Source organism: Zootoca vivipara, chromosome 14 (assembly GCF_963506605.1).
Source record: "Zootoca vivipara chromosome 14, rZooViv1.1, whole genome shotgun sequence".
NCBI classification, from domain to species: Eukaryota; Metazoa; Chordata; class Lepidosauria; order Squamata; family Lacertidae; genus Zootoca; species Zootoca vivipara.
This window is the reverse complement of record NC_083289.1, coordinates 30,226,647-30,248,142: the sequence shown is the minus strand read 5'-3', so window position 1 is coordinate 30,248,142 and position 21,496 is coordinate 30,226,647. Positions and strand designations below refer to the sequence as shown.

The 21,496-nt window shown below is 47.4% G+C and overlaps 1 protein-coding gene across 9 annotated transcripts in view; it reads right to left on the bottom strand.

The window, feature by feature from the left end:
- Positions 1-312: 312 nt before the first annotated feature.
- LOC118092517 (hexosaminidase D) overlaps positions 313-21,496 on the bottom strand; it is a 59,590-nt gene continuing 38,406 nt past the window's right edge. For 5 of the 9 annotated variants that reach the window (XM_035130608.2, XM_060282831.1, XM_060282832.1 and 2 more), the window contains 3 exons: positions 20,637-20,738; positions 15,506-15,595; positions 11,114-13,891 (listed from right to left, as the gene is read on the bottom strand). In XM_035130608.2, coding sequence (XP_034986499.2) covers positions 13,708-13,891; positions 15,506-15,595; positions 20,637-20,738 — 376 coding nt within the window. In that variant the 3' untranslated portion in view covers positions 11,114-13,707. The other 4 variants (XR_009558563.1, XR_009558564.1, XM_060282829.1 and 1 more) reach the window with 4 other exon arrangements.

The following is a 21,496-nucleotide window of genomic DNA, read 5'->3' as shown; positions in this document are numbered from 1 at the left end:
AGGGTCTGCTGTCGCAGAGCTACCAGAACTGACTGAAGACATTTCAAGCACCTGTTCTCTCCCCCATAATGCTGGGAACCAATGGAGCCATCCAATGAAGCCGAATGTTGGAAGATGCAGGACAAATAAAAGGAAGCCCTTTTTCACACAGCGCATATGGAACTCACTCCCCAAAAGAGGCAGGGAGGGCTACCAGCTTGAATGGCTTTAAAAGAGGATTGGACAAATTCAGGCAATGTATTTTAAATATTCATTTCATAAAATGCATACACTGCTTGATTTTTTTTTAAAAAAAACAACAACTCCAAGACAAAAAGAACAAAACAATAACATTAGTAAAAACAATTAAAACATTCAGAAATTAAAACCAGCAACAGAGGCGTCTTTTCCATAGGGCTTGGTGGCTCATTGCACCAGGGTGCCGGCCTCTCAGGGGCGCCCCAGCAAGTGGGGGAGCTGCGCAGCTTTGCCAGCAGCCTCTCCTTTCCCTGCATGCCACCAGATGGTTGGCGGGGCTCAATGAGCCACTAAGCCCTATGGCTCCGCCACCGCCTCCTCTCCCTCGGCCGCAGGAATCCCCTCAGCCACCAAACGCCGAGCCACTGTTGTCTGAGGGAGCGGCGGGAGCAGTGGTGGTGGGAGCGGCTCCCGCTGGTGCCCGCCGCCCCACCACCCCCACTCCACGGGGCACAGGCAGCGGCGTGGCAACCGCCTCCTGCTCCTCGGGCCGCTGGGCAGCAGCAAGAGCGCCGGCAGTGGGCTTTCATCAGGCAGTGGAGGAGGAGGAGACGCCCCGGAGCCTCGCAAGCGAGCACGGGGTTCCAGCGGTCTGGCCAGCCACTCTGCGGCCACCACATCAGTGGCGTTTTCTGTGGGCGGCAGCTCCTGGGGCTAGGCTAGGAGGTGGTCCACAAGTTGGGCTCCAAGTTCTAAATTCTGGGCAAGGGAGGGGGCGCTGGAGGGATCTTTGTGCCATGGCACCAGATGTGCTTAAGATGGCCCTGACCAGCAATATGCTAAAAGTACATAAGCATTCAAGATATCTGGGTAGCCTTGTCTAAACAAAAATGTTTTTAGCAGCTGCTGAAAAGAGTACAGTGAAAAGGCCTGCCTGAAATCAACAGGCAGGGAGTTCCAGAGTGTACAATTGGTGCCAACCTGCTATAAGATTGATTCCTTACAAATGCCCTAAGTTGTTAAGGATGCTGTATACAAACGTCCTGAACTTGGCCCAGTGCGGATCTCTGAGCTTGTATGCTGAAAAGTCCTCACTCCGGCCAGCAATTGAGCTGCAGCATTCTGCACTTGCTGCAACTTCTGGATCAAGTGCAACAGAAGGCCCACACAGAGCGCCTTGCAGTATTCCAGTCTTGGAAGTAACCAATGCATGAAGTATTGTGACCCAGCTTTCCCAGTCCAGGAATGGCAGGCAGGACTGGTAGAGGTATTTGATGCACTGAAGCATCAGCAGCACTTCCTGGTCTATTAACCAGCAGCATTGCTCTGGGCGAGGTCCTTTGTCGTCTCATTACCTCCCAGGCCGCCATAATGGTGATGTTTCTGCCCCCTGATAATGTTTCGCTCATAGAAGTCACAGCCGGGCCTAAAGGTCAACCGGCAGACACTCCATCCCAAACAGCGATTACAGTCTTATTTAGAGGGAAAGGCTATCTTCCAATATTAAGAGCTTCCAGCAGGGAGTAGCTGTGAAGCCTTTGCAAAGGACAAACAGCCTTGAAGCTGGGAGGTGGGAAGAAGGTAGATTAGGATCTGCTAGGAGATCTCTGAATGATTTCAAGGAGATCATTAGGGATTATATGTGTGTGTGTCCCCCCCCATGTCCTTTTTATTGTGCATTTATGATTATTTGCACTTGTGGTAGTATATGGTCAGTTAGAAGTGATCCCACATGTGCACCTGCCAAGGTTTTGGGGTGGACCTACTGTTGCATTATGCCTTTAGGTGGCAGCTGCTAGGAGTCACAAGTGGGCAAAGTACTATTGAGGGTTTCCCACTGGGACATCTGGTCAGCCACAGGATGCTGAGCTAGATAGGCCACTCGCCTCATCTTGCAGACTTGTCTTACCTTCTTATTTCCACCTAGCAGGGAGTGCTTGGCGCTGCCCAGGAATCTGCACAAACAAACGAAAATGTGTTTTTTTAAGTGGATGGTGTCATTTGTGACATCACACCCAAAATCAGCTGAAGTCGTGCTATGGTCACGTTTTGGTCCACCATCTTGATTCAAAATGGTGCCTGGTGGCATCCAAAGACTGCCACCCCCTCTGCATAGTTTGGTGACAAGATCTCAAGAGGCGTCCAAACCCCTAGAGAACAGACCAGACAGACAAACCGCTTTCCAAAATACATAGCAGATCAGCGCATGTTCCATAGCTTCCTGCTTAAATCCCATCACTTTTCATGCAACCATGTGTACGGCATGGATGCAATTCTTGGATATCAGTTTGTTCCCGAGGGTCGCATTCACACCATGCTTTTTAAACCCTTTGGAGGTCCGCCCTCCAAAAAATTTCTGGGAGTTGTAGTTTGTTAAGGGCACTGATAGTTTTTAGGAGGCCCTTATTCTACTCCCAGAACTATAAATCCCCTGTGAGGTGTGTTTGATTGTTAAACTAATCCAGCACAACTCTCAGCAGCCTTAAAAAATACTGTTCCCAGAATTACTTGGGGGAAGCCATGACTGTTTTAAAGTGCTTCAAATGTACGGTGCAGATTTGGACCTCCTCAGTATGCTACCCTCATTCAGGAAAGGCATTCTGGGTCTCGTCCTGGGATGACTCAAGTTGCTCTCTTTGCCCCTCTGTTGATCTGGCTGCAGCCTGCTAGAATAACCCCTTTGCCTCTGCCTCTGTGATTTGCCAGCCATGCCAGGCTAGGCATTCATGCATGGTGGCATCTGTCCGCCCAGCCCTTAATCCAAAGACCTCCCAGTTTATTAGAGAACAAGAGACGGGCTTAAGCAGCAGCAGATGCTCAAGGCAGCGGAAGGGCAGGAGACCTGTTTAATCAGCTTGCTGCAAACTGGTTCCGTTCTTCAAATTGACCGGGGGAACGGGTTGAGGGATTCCTGGTGCCAGAGCAGCATGGCAACCAGGGTGAGCCCAGGACTGGCAGCACCAATTCCAAACAGCTCATATACACACACCATCATCATCAAATGGTTCCTCATCACAGAATCATAGACTCGTTGGAAGGGACCACAAGGCTCATCTAGTCCAACCCTAGTCCTACAGTGCAGGAATCATTCACCCAAAGTGGGGCTTTAACCCACAACCCCAAGATTAAGAGCCTCATGTTCTACCTGGGGGAAAGTGACAACTGGGGTGCCGCGGAGCTCAAGTCCTGGGTCCAGTGTAATTCGATATCTTTATAAATGTCTTAGATGCAGGAATAGTGGGGGTGTTCATCAGATTTGCAGTTGATGGCAAACTAGGATGGGTAGCTAATACTGCAGAAGACAGATTCAAGATTCAAGATGACCTTAACAGATTGGAGAACTGGGCTGAAACTAACACAGTGAATTTCAATAGGGACAAATGTAAGGTTTTACAGATGCACAAATATAGGATGGGGGGGCACCTCCCTTGACATGCGATAAGGATCTAGCAATCTAGTAGATCACAAGCTTAACATAAGTCAACAGTGTGATGCAGCACTGAAAAAAGAAGCTACAGTAATGCAATTCTGGGCTGCATCAGAAGAAGTATGGTGTCCAGATGAAGGGAAGTAATAGTCCAACTCTATTCTGCCTTGGCATAGCTGCCAAGTTTTCCCTTTTCTCGCGAGGAAGCCTATTCAGCATAAGGGAATTTCCCTTTAAAAAAGGGAGAACTTGGCAGCTATGTGCCTTGGTCAGAGCCCACCTCGACTAGTGCGCCCAGTTCTAGGCACCACAGTTTAAAAAGGATATTGACGAGCTGGAAGGTATGTAGAGAAGGGCAACCAAGATGATAAAAGTGTCTGGAAGCCAAGCCTTATGAAGAACACTTGAGGGAATTGGGTATGTTTATCCTGGTAAAGAGAAGACTGAGAGGAGATATGATAGCCACCTTCAAATATCTCAAGGGCTGTCACATGGAAGATGGAGCAAGCTTGTTTTCTCCTGTCCCAGAGGGGAGGACTCAAACCAATGGATTCAAATTATAAGGACGGACTTCCTTGAAAGGTCATGGACGCTCCTTCAGTGGAGGTTTATATAGAGAGGTTGGATGGCTCTCTGGCAGGGAATCCTTAGCTGAGATTCCTACAATGTTAGACTAGATGACCCTTGGTTCTATTATCACGGTTTGCTGAGAGGCTCCCTTACACAAATCCCTTTTAGATGGTGCAAAAGCATCATTTCATGCTGATGTTGGACTTGTGCAAGAGAATCTCCCTATGGGCTTGGATCCCTCAATCTCTCACACAACTGCATGCCCGATGCTCCCCCCCCCCCAGAAGCAGCTACTTGTGGGAAGGCGGCCTCCGAGATCAACTTCCACGGTTGCTAGACACAGACTTGCTTGGGGATTTCCGCATGACAGGTCAGACAATACCCTGCTGCAACAAAATGTCGCAGCCTCTCCCCACCTGCTTAGAAATTCTCTCACTCAGGGCTCAAGCAGCCTTGTACAGGAATAGGAGCCTTGTATAGAAAGCTGCCTTACATTGAGTCAGACCATTGGTCCATCTAGCTCAGTATTGTCTACACTGACTGGCAGCAGCACTCCAGGATTTGGACAGAAGATCTTCCCAGCCGTACCTGGAGATGCCGGGGATTGAACCAGGGACCTTGTGCATGGAAAGCAGGTACTCTACCCCTGAGCTACAGCCCTTCCCATGGCTTGCAAGCCTCTCAAAGGGGTGGAGGGTGGAGGACAGAGGAAGGGGGAGAGGTGAATTATTTCCCTTTCCCCTCCCAAGGCTATTTGCTGCTGTGGCACCACCAGAGTATCCTTGTACTCCAATAAAATCTAGAGGGCACCAGGTTGGGAAAGGCTGCTTTTGGGCAAAGACAGCTAAGGTCAGCGACATAATTTTGAGCATTTTGAAGCATGGGTGTTAATGATAGCAGCTGACACCCCTCTCCCCGAGAGTCCAAAAATGCAGGCAGCTGGGCTAACAAAACAGAGATATTAAAGTCTTTGCAGAAAAAAAGCGTTCCAGCTTCCGCCTTCTTCAGCTGCTCTGATTTGAATCAAAGAGTGCTGCTGGAGCCAAGGTGGTAGTTATCTTACACTGAGAGGGTGGCACATTGAGAAGTGTGACATTTTCTGTAGGCTGCAGCTGAGCGGTGTTGGGTCTTATCCTTTGTCCACATGGCTAAGGTGTTCCAAGTACATTGATCCAGGAGTTTTTTCCTGGATCAGAAGCTTCTCTCTTTCAATTACTCTGCTCTCTCTTTGCAATAAATGAGCGAGTCTGTAATTATCTAACTCTGAGGAGCTTCGAGACTGGTTGTTCCAATCTGACACATCCTAACCGATGCAATTCCCCTCTGTTCTTGAATCTACCTTCATTCAAGCAGGACTCCCCATTTAACAGCCTTCCTTTTATACCACCGTTTTATAAGCAAAGATTGAAGTGTCAACTTGCTATATAGCACTTTGTAGTCCAGCTTTCGGTATTGCCTCTCAAGGCCTTGGGATTTATGCACCTTTGTTCTCAATGTTCACCGTTGGAACGTTGCAAGATTCGGGACAGAGAAATGAAAGTCCTTCATGTGGCGCATAGTTAAATTGTGGAACTCAAACCCACAGGAGGCAGTGGGGGCCGCTAACGGGTAGCTTTAAGCAGAGGCGGAGCAAGTCAATCAGGTGCCCGGGGGTGGGGCCAGCCGGGGCAGGACGCTCCGTGGGGCCTCCAAGGAGTCTGCCTGCCTCCTCCCACACAGCCACCCTACAGCTGAGGGGGAGGAAGCGGGTGGACCGTTTGGGGCAGCGCAGAGCCTGCGGGCACCCAAGCCACCGCATCACTCTCAGGAGAGACGCGTGGCTCGTGCACCCACGGTGAGTGCCACCTGGCATTTTGTCACACACCCCTCAGTGGTGACACCCAGGCGGACATCACTCACCACATCCCCCTTCCTCCGCCAGTGGCTTTAAATGAGGACTGGACAAATTCATGGAGAATAAGGCTATCAGTGACTATGAATGCTGTGCCTCTGCAATTACAGGCAGCAATGCTTCTGAATACAAGTTGCTGGAAACCACAGGAGGCGAGAGGGCTCTTGTTCTCACATGAGATGCCTGCAGGTTTGGCCTCTGTGAAACGAGGATGCTGGACTAGATGGGATACTGCCTCATCCAGCAAGGCTATTCTGTGTTCATATGAACTTGTGTCAATTACATTTTAGGGCCGGCAGGTGATGTTTTTGCTTGATATTGTGAGTTCTGCCAGTCATTAGCACCTGGCTCCATGAGATAAACACGGGGCACGCAGCATTTCAATTCAGGAGGATGTGATTGAGAATTGTTGACGGATGGTTTAAGCACAACTCGTACCGATACTCTGTGTAGATTTGGAGGCTGGCTGGTAGGATGCTATAATAGCAAGAGGCTTGCCAATTGCTTTAGAAAGACTTTTTCCCCCCCAAAATGAATTCTGGGTTGGAACAGCTCGCCAATAAGGAAAAATTACAAGGTTTGGGGCTTCTTACTTTAGGGGAAAAAGGCAAGGAAGCAGGGACATGATAAAGGTGCATAAGATGATAGATGGTGCAGATAAAGTAGTTTTATAAATCACTTAATGTGTCAATGCAAATGGAAGTTGTTAATATTGCAGTTGTTGTATAACGGTTGTTATTTTGACCGGAGTGTAATTGAAATTAATAAGATTTTGGAATGCAGAGAAAAAGTAAATCATCAAACCATCAATTCTAGCTCGTGGGGGGCACCTAAATTATATAATTTGGTATCTGAATTATTGGTATTAGTAATTGTTATAATGAGGTTATTATTGGCTTTTAATTGAAAACTAATAAAAATTATTATGAGAGAGAGAGAGAGAGAGAGAGAGAGAGAGAGAGAGAGAGAGAGAGAGAGAGAGAGAGTAGTTTGCATTTTTGCTCCCTCTCTGGTAATACTAGAACCCAGCAGGGTCATCCAATGAAGCCAGATGTTTAAAGATTAAAGGAAAGACTACTTCACACAGCACTTAGTCAAACTGGGAGATTTGCTCCCATAGGTTGCAGTGAAGGACACCAACTTGGATGGCTTTAAAAGGAATATAGCCTCAGCATTTGCTAGGACAGGGCCATAGCACAGTGGAACATAACTTGCCTTGCATGCAGTTGGTTCCTGGTTCAATTCCCAGGGGCAGCATCTCCAGCTTGGGCTGGAAATGTGCCCTGCTGGAAAGCAAGGATGCTCTCGGCCAATTGGATGGACCAAAGACCCTGTTTGGTATAAGGCAGCTTCCTCTGTTTGTAACACAGGGGCTGGTGGCCTTGGTGAGAACTTGGCCTCTGTTTGTCAGAGCTACCTTGCCCTGCAGGCAGCAGTGCCGGCTGCCTTCCAAAGGAGAGACCAACCAGCTGCCAGGGAGGGACGCGGTTCCCTCTCAGGAGGACTCGTTGTCACCCAAGCAGGAGTGACCCAGATTCCTGTCTGTGGCAGGAGCCTGTAGCAGTGCTGTGCCTACATTTCCCCCGCCGCCAAAGTGCTGGGCTCAGCGGGGAGCAAGGCAGGCAAAGAAGCAAGATGGATGAATCCTGCTCTCCCAACAGGGCAGCAAGAGGCTGCAGGCTCTCGTCTCTTATGGCTCGGCTCCCTTGATTAAACAGCATCTTGCTCTCCAAAGGCTGAGAAATCGCCAACCTTCTGACGCAACACCTGGCTCAGCGCTGCACCAAAGATCCGCTCTGCTTCCAGCTACAGTACATGGCCAAAAGGAAAGAGCACTTTGCCCATGCTCAGGAACACCAATGGCTTTGGGTCTAGCCAGGTGCCAGACTGGGCTCAAGCATGCCACACACGCTCTGCGGCCAAACACCAGGCGAGATCTTGGCAGGCAAGACCCAGAGAAAACTTGGATGACTTGGGTGAGGCCCAGCTCATTGGTGAAACTGCAAAACCCCAGGGACTGGCCATGCTTATGGTACATGTTCCTCAAACCTGTGTATGGCAGTTAAAGTTTGCGTGGCGTTAGTTTGCTTTGAGAACATCAGAAGAAAAAGAAGGACACCAGCTGGATCAGGTCAAAGGCCCACCTGATTCAGCATATTCTCCTCCCAGTGGCCAACCAGATGCCCCAGTGGGAAGTACGAAAGCAGGACCTGAGCACACCAACAGCTCTCCCTACCCACCATGATCTCCAGCAACTGGCAATAAGATGTGCATTTCCTTAACAGTGAAGGGAAGGTAGAATATAACCTTTGCTGTATTGGTGGCCATCACTGTATCTTGTGGGAGTGAGTTCCATAATTTAACACCTGCTGTGTGAAGAAGCAGATAGTGTGGGGAAGTGGTTAGGACCTGGGAGACCAGGGTTCAAATCGCTGCTCAGCCATGAAGCTCACTGGGTGACTCTTGGGCCAGTCAGTCACTCTCAACCTATCCTACCTTGCAGGGTTGGTGTGGTCATTAAATGAGAACTAAGCACACTGCCTTGAGCTGCTTGGAGGAAAAGGTGGGATATAAATGCAAATGACAATTGGCCCTACCTTTTGTCTGTCCCAAATCTTCCAATATCCTTCTGTGCTTTATTGTTCTTGGGGTATCGCCCCCTCCCCAGCCATCCCATTAGCATGAGCTGCCTTGAGCTTCTGAAATTGAAAGGGGGGGCAGGTGGCACAAATCTCCTTAATAAATAAAATCAGCAGAATGGCTTTCTGAGTGGATGCAAGAGAACCTCTCTCACAACCATGGATGGAACTGCTGGTACTCGGGAGAAATACGGTCCTCCCTGCAAGAGGTCTGAGAGAATGGCTCCACCTCTTGGCTGAAAGAGTTCTGCCTCCAAATCGAGTGCAAAACCCACAAGGGACAGATGTGAAACTGCATCAGCAAAGAGGTTTGTGTTGGTGATGCTTGGCTGAAACACTCTGGGGGCTCCTCCAGCTCTCCCTGTTATTGAGCATGCAGACTGGTTTGCTTGCATGGAGATTAGACTGTGTCTAGCCTTTACTGAGCATTTACAGTGGTCCCTCGGTTTATGAACACAATTGGTTCCGGAAGTCTGTTCATAAACTGAAGCGTTCATAAACTGAAGGGAACTTTCCCATTGAAAGTAATGGAAAGTGGATTAATCCGTTCCAGATGGTCCGCAGAGTAACCGTTCATAAACTGAAGCGAACTTTCCCATTGAAAGTAATGGAAAGTGGATTAATCCGTTCCAGACGGGTCCGCGGAGTACTTAAACTGAAGCGTTCATAAACTGAAACATGGGTGTAATTGGTTCCAGAAGTCTGTTCATAAACTGAAGCGTTCATAAACTGAAGCGAACTTTCCCATTAAAAGTAATGGAAAGTGAATTAATCCGTTCCAGATGGGTCTGCGGCGTTCATAAACTGAAAATTCATAAACCGAGGTGTTCATAAACCGAGGTTCCACTGTATTGTGGTTTGTTTATGGGATGTCTATAGAAAAACATGGCAAACGTAAGAGCCCTGCAGTACCGGATCAGTCAGATGATCAGTCCATTTGGTCCAACATCCTGTTTTCACAGGGACTATGTAGATGCCCCAATGGGAAGCCCAGAAGCAAGCAGGCCCAGAGCACAACAGCAGCAACGCCCCCCCCCCCGGGCATTCTGCAGCAACTGGTGTTTAGAAGCCTCCTGCCTCCAACAGTGGTTGGAGAATCCATCCCGATTTGCTTGCAGGGTGTTTATATATCTCCCCATTCCTCATTTGTTCATCCTGAACTTTGCAGTGCATTTCCCTACCACCTCCCAAATTGCAAAAAGTCTGCTTTGTTTTTTCAGTGTGGATTTGTCAACCAAGCTGTTTAATTATCTTAAATAGCACAAACCTGCATCTCTCCCCAGTATGTGCTTGAATCTCTCCTGAAAAATAGTGAGTCTGGAGACAATCTCTCTCTCTCTCTCTCTCTCTCTCTCTCTCTCTCTCTCTCTCTCTCTCTCTCTCTCTCTCTCTCTCTTCTCATCTGCTGTTTCTTGTCCCAGAGTAAAAGCCCAAATGAATCCATAATGGGATAGTGAGTCTATTTTTATAACAGCATCTAGCCTGGGTGTCTACCAGTTTGGAAATAGAACAAGATGGGGCAACCCAAAAACAAAATAAAACAGGGTAGCAGTTTTTAAATATTTGGGTGGGTGATCTCCACAAGTTATCTATCATTCGATTAGTTTGCAAATTAAAATAAAATGAAAAAGCCCAAACCAAAAGCAACATAGCTTGACAAGGACCTATCTCCTCAGTGACTTAAATATTCCATAGGGTAGCCCTCACCAACCTGATGCCCTCCAGAAGTTTTGAATTACAACTCCCATTAGCTCCAGCACCCAGACTAAAGTGTGAAAATCTCTGAATTTTCATTCAGTTTGTTCCTTTAAGTTCATTTTCAAATGAAATGTTTTCTTTTTAACTCTCTCTCTGTCAGAGAAACCAGTAGGAGAACACTTCAATCTCCCAGGACATTCTATACAAGATCTCAAAGTAGCTGTCTTATTACAAAAGAATTTCAGAAATATTCGACTGGAAAGAGAAGTTGCTGAACTGCAACTTATTACCAAGCTTAAAACCATGGAGAGACCTGGTCTGAATAAAGATATTGGATTCGTATCTCATTATACATGATAAAGCTATCTTTAGCCATCTCACCCCTTGCTTTTTCCTGTAAGACCAATTGCAGTCGTTAACAGTCAGTCAATCACCCATTCCCACCCCCTTCTGAGTAATACCCCTCCCCACCCTCTCACTATATATAAGGGTCTGGTGACTTCTGTTTCAGTGTATCTGAAGAAGTGTGCATGCACACGAAAGCTCATACCAATGACAAACTTAGTTGGTGTCTAAGGTGCAGCTGGAAGGAATTTTTTTTATTTTGTTTCAACTACGTCAGACCAACACGGCTACCTACCTGTAACAAAAACTTTTTTGTTCATGTTCTTTTTTCTAGCCAACATCAGAATAGGAACCTTGAAAAGATATTCCAAAATCAGCCCCCATGTCTATTTAGCACAAACATTGGTATACAGAGGACCACTTCTTTAAAAAAATACTTTATTATTACCATCGTCTTTGTCATCCACATTACAGAAGCAATCTGTTCTGTACAAACAAAAAAACAAAAACAAAAAAACCCCAAACAGCAATGCAACTTGGAGATCCCCAACCAAACCAGATCCACCAGTGACCGAGATCACGCCTTCTGAGAGGGGCAACAGCTGTCAGTCACCGGGGCAATATCAGAGCAGCAGAATCCACAGCATGGGGAGAGAAGTGGGGAACTTTTATCCAGAAGGCAGCCTGGGACATGAATTTAGGAGAAATGAGTGAGGTGAGCAGCCTAAACAAGGTGAGTGATCAAGCAGGTGGAATTGATAGAGAGGCAGAAGAAGCATCAGGCAGAAAGCACAAAAGGAGAGGGGCTGATTTTCAGATATTGTAGGAACAAGGAAGTTTCAACCAGCTAATTCTCTGCCTCTGAATGGAAGGAGGAAGGGGGGGGGATAGAACTTTTCAGAAATCTTCAAATCAAAACAAACTCAACCCCAGGAAGGCTCCAGCGCAGCAGCAGGGGGCGTTCAAGATGCATCCATCACAACTGGTCCAAGACGACCAGGTGCCAAAGACCCATCAGCATTTCAGATTAAAAATCAGGCAGCTTTGGGCTGTTTGTTCTACTGTGCTGAGAACCTGGAACCAAGCCAAGAGCCAGACATTTTTTTAAAGCCACATTCATGCGAAACCCAAGCCGGCTTGCTTTGTTCCAAAGCGGCCTGTTCGGAAGCTCTGCTGCCTGGCCATGACTAGCAAAGGATGCAGGGATGCAATGGCATGGAGGCTCACTTAGGGGGCCCCAGAAGGAAAGGTTTCCTGCCTGCAGCAGGCCAGCTCCTTTCACAGACCCACCAGAGAACCTCCAATGTTTCCTTTTGGCTGCAAAAGAAGGCAAGTCTCCTCCCCAACCCACTACTAGCACATCCTCCTTCCAATCCAGGGAGCTCCAGATGTTTTGAACCACGAATCCCACCAGCCCTAGCCAGAAAGCAAACACCAAGGGTTAGGGAAGTTGTGGTCCAACAACATCAGGTTGGGAGAGTCCACCTTAGAGGTCGTGAAGGCGAGGGGATGAGTTTCTGCAGGGACTCTTTGCAAAAGGTTGGGCCATGGCTTAGCCATACTTAGTGCTGGCCCACTGAAATAATTTAAGCCGGTGATAGCTCAAATCCCATTGATCTCAATGGCTCTATTCTATATGGGGCTAAGGATCCTGCCCAATAACAGCAGGATCCTTAGCCCCATATTCCTGCATTTCCTCTCATGCAGAGAGAGAGAGAAAGGGAGGGAGGGAAGGAAGGAAGGAAGTTCACAGCTAATGATGATGTTCCTAACTTTTGCTGACTTGGGATTGTGTTTTTTAGGCTAGATGTTGGCTACTGAAACCTCCAAGCCTAACCTGCCTACTCTCACTACTGCACCATACTACCAGTGTGAGTCAACCAAGAGGCTCAAGGGATCAATGGAGGGAGAAGCAGCCACATCAGCAGAGTTGGGGGAGGGAGCCTATGAAGAATGACTGATGCTTGGGCTCACCCCCCCTTTCAGGATTGCCTCTTCAAACAGGCATTTTGGTAAAGTTTGCCCCCCAATATGTCACCCACTCCCCCAGGAGAAAGAACTCCACTATCCTGGTTGGAGCTGCTCCAAATGCTTTCTTTTGATTCCACGTCCCCCCCCCCCCAGTGGAAATGGGAGATTTGCAAGGTGGATGAAGAATCCCTGATGCAAATATGGCAGCCAATAGGATGTCGTTGAAGACTCCAAATCCCTCCATCCTCAACTCCTGGGACTTTTGGAGAGAGTCCAACCACATCTGAAGGGCACCACTACGTTGGCTATCCCAGATCTGGTCATTTCCATGGGGCAGCATTGCAGGGGGTTAGAGTCATTCTGGGGGGGAGAAAAAGCGGAAGGATGGCTAAGTGAGCATTTAAAAGGAAGGAAAAGAAAGTGACCCAGGGGCTGTTGAGAAAGCAGCCACCAGCCTACTGCCAACCCCCAACACGTACCCCCTGAGATTGAAATGTCATGCCATGGCATAGCATGACATTCCCAGGGAAAGGGGGGCAATGTGGTGTAAAACGGCAGCCATCAGGCCTCTGGCAGAATTAAAAGGAAGCAGCAGGAATTAAAAGGAAGAAGGAAAGTGTCATTTCGCAGAGGGAGGGGAGACCACATCACTGTCCACTACTTACAGCAGTGAAAAGTAAAAGGAAGAGGGGGGAAATGGGGAAGCCGCTGCTCTCACTGCTTTTCCCAGTGGGGTGGGGGGCTGGGGTGTTTTGGCTCAGCCCTAATTCCATCTTCCAAGGGGGTGGGAGAAGGAAGCCTGGTGGAGAATGGCTATAAAGAGCTTCCAAACACTGCCCACTGAGCCTCTGCTTTGATGGCCGAAGGGCAAGGCACAAGACCCCTCTCCTCTGGCCTGCACACTCCTTCCAAGTTAAAAGACAACACAACAGTGGAGCAACTGAATCGGACACCCACTTCTGGGCTGGCGATGGGGTGGGGGCACCCCGCTACAGGGTCTTGGGCCGGGCGTTGAGGCGGATGACTTCCTTGAAGTCCCGGACAAACTCGCGCAACCGGTCCAGGTAGGGGTTGACGTTCTCCTCCATCCATTCCTCCACCGTGTCTGGGAAGTAGATGCTCTCCATGCGGGAGCGGAAGCTCTGGATGAAGCTCTCCCAATCCTCGTGGACTCTGGGGTGGGGGAAATAACCCAAGAGAGTCAGGAAGGAAGGACAGTGGCGTGGAATGCGCCCGCACCCTGGGGAGGCTTGGCAAGGGAAGGGCACCGGGTTCAACTCCCGGCTGGCCTCTCCAGTTAAGGATTTCCAATACCAGGATGTGCATGGATGGGGAGGTACCCCCTCCTCGGACACCATGGATAGATGCTACTGCCCCCCCCCCAGACAAAGTAGAGGGCTGATCTAGATGGGCAAATGGGTCATCTTCACATGTTCAGTCCACTCAGCATCTAAATGGAAGGCAGAGCTTTTCTGTGTATGAGAGAGCTTCTTTCACTGATACGTTAACTTTCCATTCCTTGAGACTTTCTAGGCTACATCCCTATATTAATACAGATCATCAAAAAGCAATTCAGAATTGATTGGTTTGGCTCTGGGTAGCATTGCTTTTACAGAGTTTTTATGTAAAATGGCTACAGAAGACCATGCTCAGTGCATTACCTAAAATCCTCTATAAAGATTATTGTGAAAAATGTCCAAGTTCAGCTGCAAAAAACAACCTTTTGCCAAACATCTGGACTCTCGAACATTTGGACCAGCGTCCAAACCATCTGCACCAGCTGGGGCTGATGGGAGTTGTAGTCAAAGACATTTGGAGGGCACCAGGTTGGCAAAGGCTGACCTAGAATGCAATGTCCCTTCCTGTCTGTTTGCAATGGCAAGTGACCATGTACTTACCGGTATAAAACACACACAACTTCCCCAGCTGGTACTCAATAGTTAGGAATGGTGAAGGAATTTGACTCAGTTCACATAGAAAGGTGACTCTACCTATTCTCACTTCCTGTAACTATATGCGGACAGAAGCATGGCCATCCTTTGCAATGTTTGCTTCTCTGAATTTAGCAATGTAGTTCTCCAGTCAAGTAACATGTACAAAAATGTGCATGTACTAACTAGGGTAAAGGTAAAGGGACCCCTGACCGTTAGGTCCAGTTGCGGACGACTCTGGGGTTGCGGCGCTCATCTCGCTCTATAGGCCGAGGGAGCCGGCGTTTGGCCGCAGACAGCTTCCAGGTCAGGTGGCCAGTGTGCATAAAAAAGGCATATAACTACTGAAAATAACATTCAGAAATGTATTAAGTGTATTTTAGATTAAATTTGCACTGAATCACTGGTGGATTTTCATGGGGACATTAAAAGAAAAAGAATTCGTGAACTGATGTGGAAACTGGACCTAGAGCTGGATAAATGAGATACTGAGAGAAACTGTGATTGACAGATTTGCCTGTTCCTAGTCAAGCGAGGTCTCAGTTTATATAGTGTGGTAGGTACGGTGTTAGACTAGGACCTGGAAGAGACCTGGGTTCAAATCTACACTCAGCCATGAGGCTTACTAAATGACCTTGGGCCTGTCACTCACTCTCAGCCTAACCTACCTCACAGGTTTGTTGTGAGGGCTAAAATGGGGAGACAGGGAAAGCATGTCTGCCACCTTGAGCTCCTTGGAGGAAAAGGGGAGGATAGAAATACAGTAAGTAAATAAATAAATATAGGACTGAGCCCCCACCCCCTTGCCTTCCCACCCCACCCCTCAATCACTTGTGGGGTGTGTGTGCTCACTCACTTGAGAACTTTGCTACCGAAGCTCTCCAGGTTACGAGGGTTTCCAAACTGGTGCTTCCGATGGTAAGGACTGAACCATCCCTTGACAGAGCTGCCGTGCACAGGGAGAGAAGAAAGAAAGGGAAACCCCATTAAGCAGCCAAAGAAAGACTGGCCAGGCAATTGCATCAAAACACTCGAAGCTACGATAGCTCAGTTGGCTAGAGGGTGGTACCAATAATGCCAAGGTTGTAGTTTCGATCCCCGTAAGGAACAGCTGCATATTCCAGCGCTGCAGGGGGTTGGACTAGATTACCCTCAAGGTCCCTTCCAACTATATGATTCTATGACTCGGGCAATGAAACTTCCATGAGTCCTAACTCAGCAGCATCAATAGTGGGGGACACTGTAAAAATGCATCTTTTAAACAGCAGCCAAAATTCCCTTTTTACCCGTCCAATTTAGCTTATCCCCGTATGAGGAGGGGAGTGTTTTCAAGATGGTGGATGTCTTTACCTATTTCTTCTGGGGGTGAGAAATGTGGGTTGCTGATGCATTAAGGCTAAAAGCAAAATACAGAAAGTGCCACAGCTCAGCGGCAGAGCAGCTGCCAACAGTACTGAGCTAGACTGACCAATTGGTCAGACTAAGGCAGTTTCCTTGTCTAATTTTCTGCAGTCCCTGGAAGCAGAATGAAAACAGTGGGTCCACGTGGCTATTGAGGTGCTTCCAGACAAAGGGCTCAGCAAAGGAGAGGGGGACCAAGGCCAAAATTTGACACACACAAACACTCTTTGTACTACCTTCCCAAAGGTATGCAAGATGGTGGGCTTTGGGAAGGAGGCACGAAGCTCTGGCAACATCCTAAAGTTCTCCCCACCTCCTTCCCAAATCTGGGAAAGCACTAACTAGGCTTTGGGAATGTGCCTCACCTACCAGCTTTGGGAAGGCAGCGTGAGGGTTGGGGTGGTGGTCAAATGTTGCTGAGGGCCACCCAAATGGCTTCAGGGGCCCTTGAGACACACGTTGGACCACCCTGGTTTGCACTTGTGTATACACCACTTTTGGGGGGGAGTGTATATCTCTTTATGTTCTGCCCACAAAGAAGGTGAGACACAATGTTGCAACACACACACCCTTTTGACACACCCACCCCTCTCTTGACAGGTGCTTCTCACCACCATTTTAGCACCCTCCTTGTGTGTGTGTGGCTACTGACTTGAAGTCTGCACACATGCGTTAGTTGCGCTATTCCACCAAAGTGCAATTGCACATCTCCCAAAACAATGTCTATCCATTTATCTTAGCCAGTTGCATTATCTGGTTTGTTTTGCTGACCGATATTCTAAAGGAGGTTGAGTTTGAAGCTTTGCATCTTTGAACCTGAATCCTGCACTGCTACGCTCTTCTCACCTTTGGGGTGGGGATGCTTGATTTACAACTCTTCCCTGAACTTCTATCCTGATCTCTGTTGCCCAGATTTTCCTGCAGTTTAGTGGCTCAATTTAAGATTTCCTGTTGTTCTCTGGCTAGAAGGCTAGCAAAACAGTTTCAGATCATCTTCTGTTGATTCTGGCCAATGTCTAAAGAAGGCCTGCAACCCAAAGAAGGGTCTCAACCTGCCTTCCACATAAACATTCCTGGGATCGGACTGCCAGTCTGGACTTTTTATTGTCAGTTTCAGAAGTAGAATGTTATTACAGTACATTGTAATTGTGCTGTAGATCTATCTAAATAGGTACAACTTAAAAAGCAAAGCAAACAGCAGTGTGTGAAGGCTGAGACAGCTTGTTCCAGGAAAGGAAGCTAACTGATTGTTTTAAAGGTTTGTTTGCTTCTTTTTATATTTAGAACAGGAGCTCTGGGTAACACAGGCTCTGTTTCCTCTCTTCCCTCAACCCAGCAGGATATTCCTGCTGTGTCCTACACACCCTAAAATTGCATCCAGAGGATTAAATCATAGAATCATAGAACTGCATAGTTAGAAGGGACCTCAAGGGGCATCTAGTCCACCCCCTGCAATGCAAGACTCCTAGCTCCAGAATCCCTGAGAGATGACCATCCAGCCACTGTCAAAACAGCTCTTACAGTCAAAAAGCTCTTCCTATTGTTTACTTGGATTTTCCTTTCTTGCCATTTAAATCCACTGGTTCAGGTCCTACCCACCAGAGCAACAGAAAGCAAGCTTGCTCCCCCTTCCATGGGACAGCCCTTTAGATATCTGAAGATGGGTGTGATATCACCCCTCGGTCTTCTCTCCTCCAGGCAAAACATCCCCAATTCCCTCAACTGTTCCACATAAACAAGGCTTGGCTTCCAGACCCTTGAGCATCTTGGTTGCCCTCCTCTGCACACGGTTCCTGCATGTCTATATCCTTCTTAAACTGTGGTGCCCAGAACTGGACACAGCACTCCAGGTGGGGTCTGACCAAGGCAGAATAGAGTGGGACTATTACTTTCCTCATCTGTAGCTCTTTTTATTTAAGGGGCCATGCAGGTATGAAGCAGTCATAAGGGAAAGTAATTAATTAGGGTGAGCCTTAAAATTAAGGCTAACACCAGTAAAGAATGTAAGACGCCTGTTCAACGCTCCTTTATTTCTTCTAATACATCACGGAACTGTTGAAGAAGTTGTGGGAACAAAGGGACTCCTCCCCACCCCAATCTATGGTGTGAATACCCACAAGGTTGCTTCATTCCACAATGAAACTTATCAGGAGATATCAAAGGTTTTTTAAACACACATTCAAATTTCCCTCCATTTATCCCTAACAAAATATGTGAACTACAAAGGTAAAAGGTAATGGGACCCCTGACCGTTAGGTCCAGGTGTGACAGACTCTGGGGTTGCGGCGCTCATCTCGCTTTACTGGCCGAGGGAGCCGGAGTACAGCTTCCAGGTCATGTGGCCAGCATGACAAAGCCGCTTCTGGTGAACCAGAGCAGCGCACGAAAATGCCGTTTACCTTCCCACCAGAGCAGTACCTATTTATCTACTTGCACTTCGTGCTTTCGAACCGCTAGGTTGGCAATAGCTGGGACCGAGCAACGGGAGCTCACCCCGTTGCGGGGATTCGAACCGCCGCCCTTCTGATCGGCAAGCCCTGGGCTCTGTGGTTTAACCCACAGCGCCACCAATAGGCATTTTGCCAAAAGGCAGCTGCCAGGAACTCTAAAGCACAAAATTTGGAAACCATTTTTAACACCTGCTATATCATTAGAGTACAAAAATATCTTGAATTTGGTTAGTGCAGAAGAAATGCCACATAAGTTCTGGGTCTCTAAGGCAGTGTTTCCCAACCTTGTGCCTCCAGATGTTTTTGGATTACGACTCCCATCATCCCTAGCTAGCAAGACCAGTGGTTAGGAATGATGGGAATTGTAGTCCGAAAACAGCTGGAGGCACAAGGTTGGGAAACACTGCTCTAAGGGACAGGAAGATCCTGATCACTTCTATTCCATACGGTGGAATTTTATTTCATATAGTTAAGTTTCAGGGTTACAGGTTTCTCTCCCCATGCTGTCTAAAGAAATATGGCTGCCGTTATCTTAGACTGGGTGTTATTATTTAACATGTTTAGGTTTCGAATGCCCTGCCTTCAGCTGGAGTTAATATGGATTTTTTTGTCCTTGTTAACTTGTCTCTGTGTTTCCATAGTAATTTGAAAACTAATAAAAATTACTTTTAAAAAATAATAATGTTAAGAATAGTCCTGCTTGATGAAGTGCTGGCTCATTTAGCCCCGGATCCTGCCCTCACAAGAGGCAAATGAGATGCCTCTTTGAGGCAACCCACAAGCAAGGCTTGAACACAACAGCCCTCTCCCCTTCTGCAATTCCTGGTACTTGCTATTGTGAAGCATCCTGTCTCCGCTAGCAGAGGTAGAACACAGCTGTTGTGGCTAGTAGCCACGGATAGCTTTATCCCCCCATGAGCATACACTTCTGTGATTTTGAGCAAATGTTGTGTTCTTCCGTTCTCCGCCTTCTCCTGCTGTCAGCTCCCTCTGCATCCTGCTTCAGTAAACAAGAATCCTGGACAGCAAACAGATTTCCTAGTTTTTGTTGTCAACTCGGGAACACCAATGAACATCCACCTTGTTTGTAAGGCGGGATAGAACACAGGTTCGCTATGGGACAATTCTGAAAAGGTCGTTTGTGAAGGTAAGGAATACTACATCGTGTCATCCCAAAAGGTTTTTGGTCCCCAAACTACTTGCAACACAGGCGCTGCTACCCCCCCCCCCCGCCCACTTTCCATTTAGACCAGCACCCTTGGGGGGGGGCAAATTTAAGAGAAAAGCTGCCTTGCATCATAGCCTCCCTGTACATTTAAAATGCATGGTTTCTTCCAAGGAATCTTGGGAACTGTGGTTTGATAAGGGTGCTGTGAGGGGTAAAGTACAGTTCCCAGGATTCTTTGGGGGAAAGTCATATGCTTTACATATACTTTCCACCACCTACTTAAACATTATTTTCTTTGTTTAAGCAAAACAATCCTGGCAAAAGTTACATGTGTCTTAATCCATTTTTAGATTATTGTTGCTTGTTGTTGGTTTCAATGTTTTTTAAATACCTGCTTTTTAGACTGTCATTCATTGATTATTTTAATGCTTTCTTTTACCGGGTATGTAAGCTACTACGTGGGTGGCGCTGTGGTCTAAACCACTGAGCCTAGGGCTTGCCGATCAGAAGGTCGATGGTTCGAATCCCCGCAAGAGGGTGAGCTCCCGTTGCTCGGTCCCATCTCCTGCCAACCTAGCAGTTTGAAAGCACATCAAAAGTGCAAGTAGATAATTAGGTACCGCTATACAGCAGGAAGGTAAACGGTGTTTCCGTGTGCTGCTCTGGTTCGCCAGAAGTGGCTTTGTCATGCTGGCCACATGTCATGACCTGGAAGCTGTACGCTGGCTCCCTTGGCCAATAACGCAAGATGAGTGCCGCAACCCCAGAGTCGGTCACGGCTGGACCTAATGGTCAGGGGTCCCTTTACCTTTACCTTACTTTGAAGCTTTATTACAATCAAGGGGCATGTAGATTTTGTTAAATAGATACATTTAGATTTATTTATTTTATGGCAGTGGGAGGAACCTTGGTTTCATCCTGACATGCACACACACACACATGGCTGCCACCATTCCAGATCTCCTTACCTCTCTTCCTCCAGGACTTTGATGACGGAGTCTCTTAGCTGCCCCGTAACCTGTTCCACCATACGGTAGATATCAGAACCTGGAAATGCCCCATTGCCATCACTAATGAAAAACACAGGAAGGGGTGGGGGGTGGGGAAGAAATGTTGAAGCACCACAGATGCTGAGTTAGATGTGTACAAATGGCTGCCAGTTCGCCCCTAGCTAAATCTCTACGTACTTGCTCACATAAGAACATTAGAAGAGCCTGCTGGAGCAAACCAGTGGCCCATCCAGTACAACATCCTGTTCTCATCGTGGCCAACCAGATGCTCCAGTGGGAAATCAGCAAGCAGGATTCAAGTACAGGAGCATTCGCCCCTCCTCTGGCTTCCAGCAAATGGTATTCATAAGCACTGCTGCCTTCAAATGTAGAGGCAGAGTATAGCCATCGTGGCTGCTAGCCCGTTAATACCGGTAGTCTCTGCCTGCATGAATTTGTCCAATCCTCTTTTAATGCTGTGCCAGATTTAGGAACTAATGATGATGACTGATAATAGTAAGACCAATATTTATATGGGTACCTCCCAAAAACATCCATTTTAAAAGCAACTGTACCAAAATAAATTATTGTGAAAATATGTTATTCTTTTTGTAGGTTTGTATTTTGTATATTTGTTGGATCCCACATGGGGTGTTCCCCATGCGGTTTGTCATTTTGTGTTTTTGTTTTTCTGTTATAAAACCCAATAAATATATTTGTTTTTTAAAAATAAATAAATTGTGAAAATAAGAAATATGGGGGGGGGGCAAATTTGGTCCCCGCTCAAAGTGCCATATGACCAAAGTCCACCCCTGTTTAAAGCCATCTAGGTTAACATC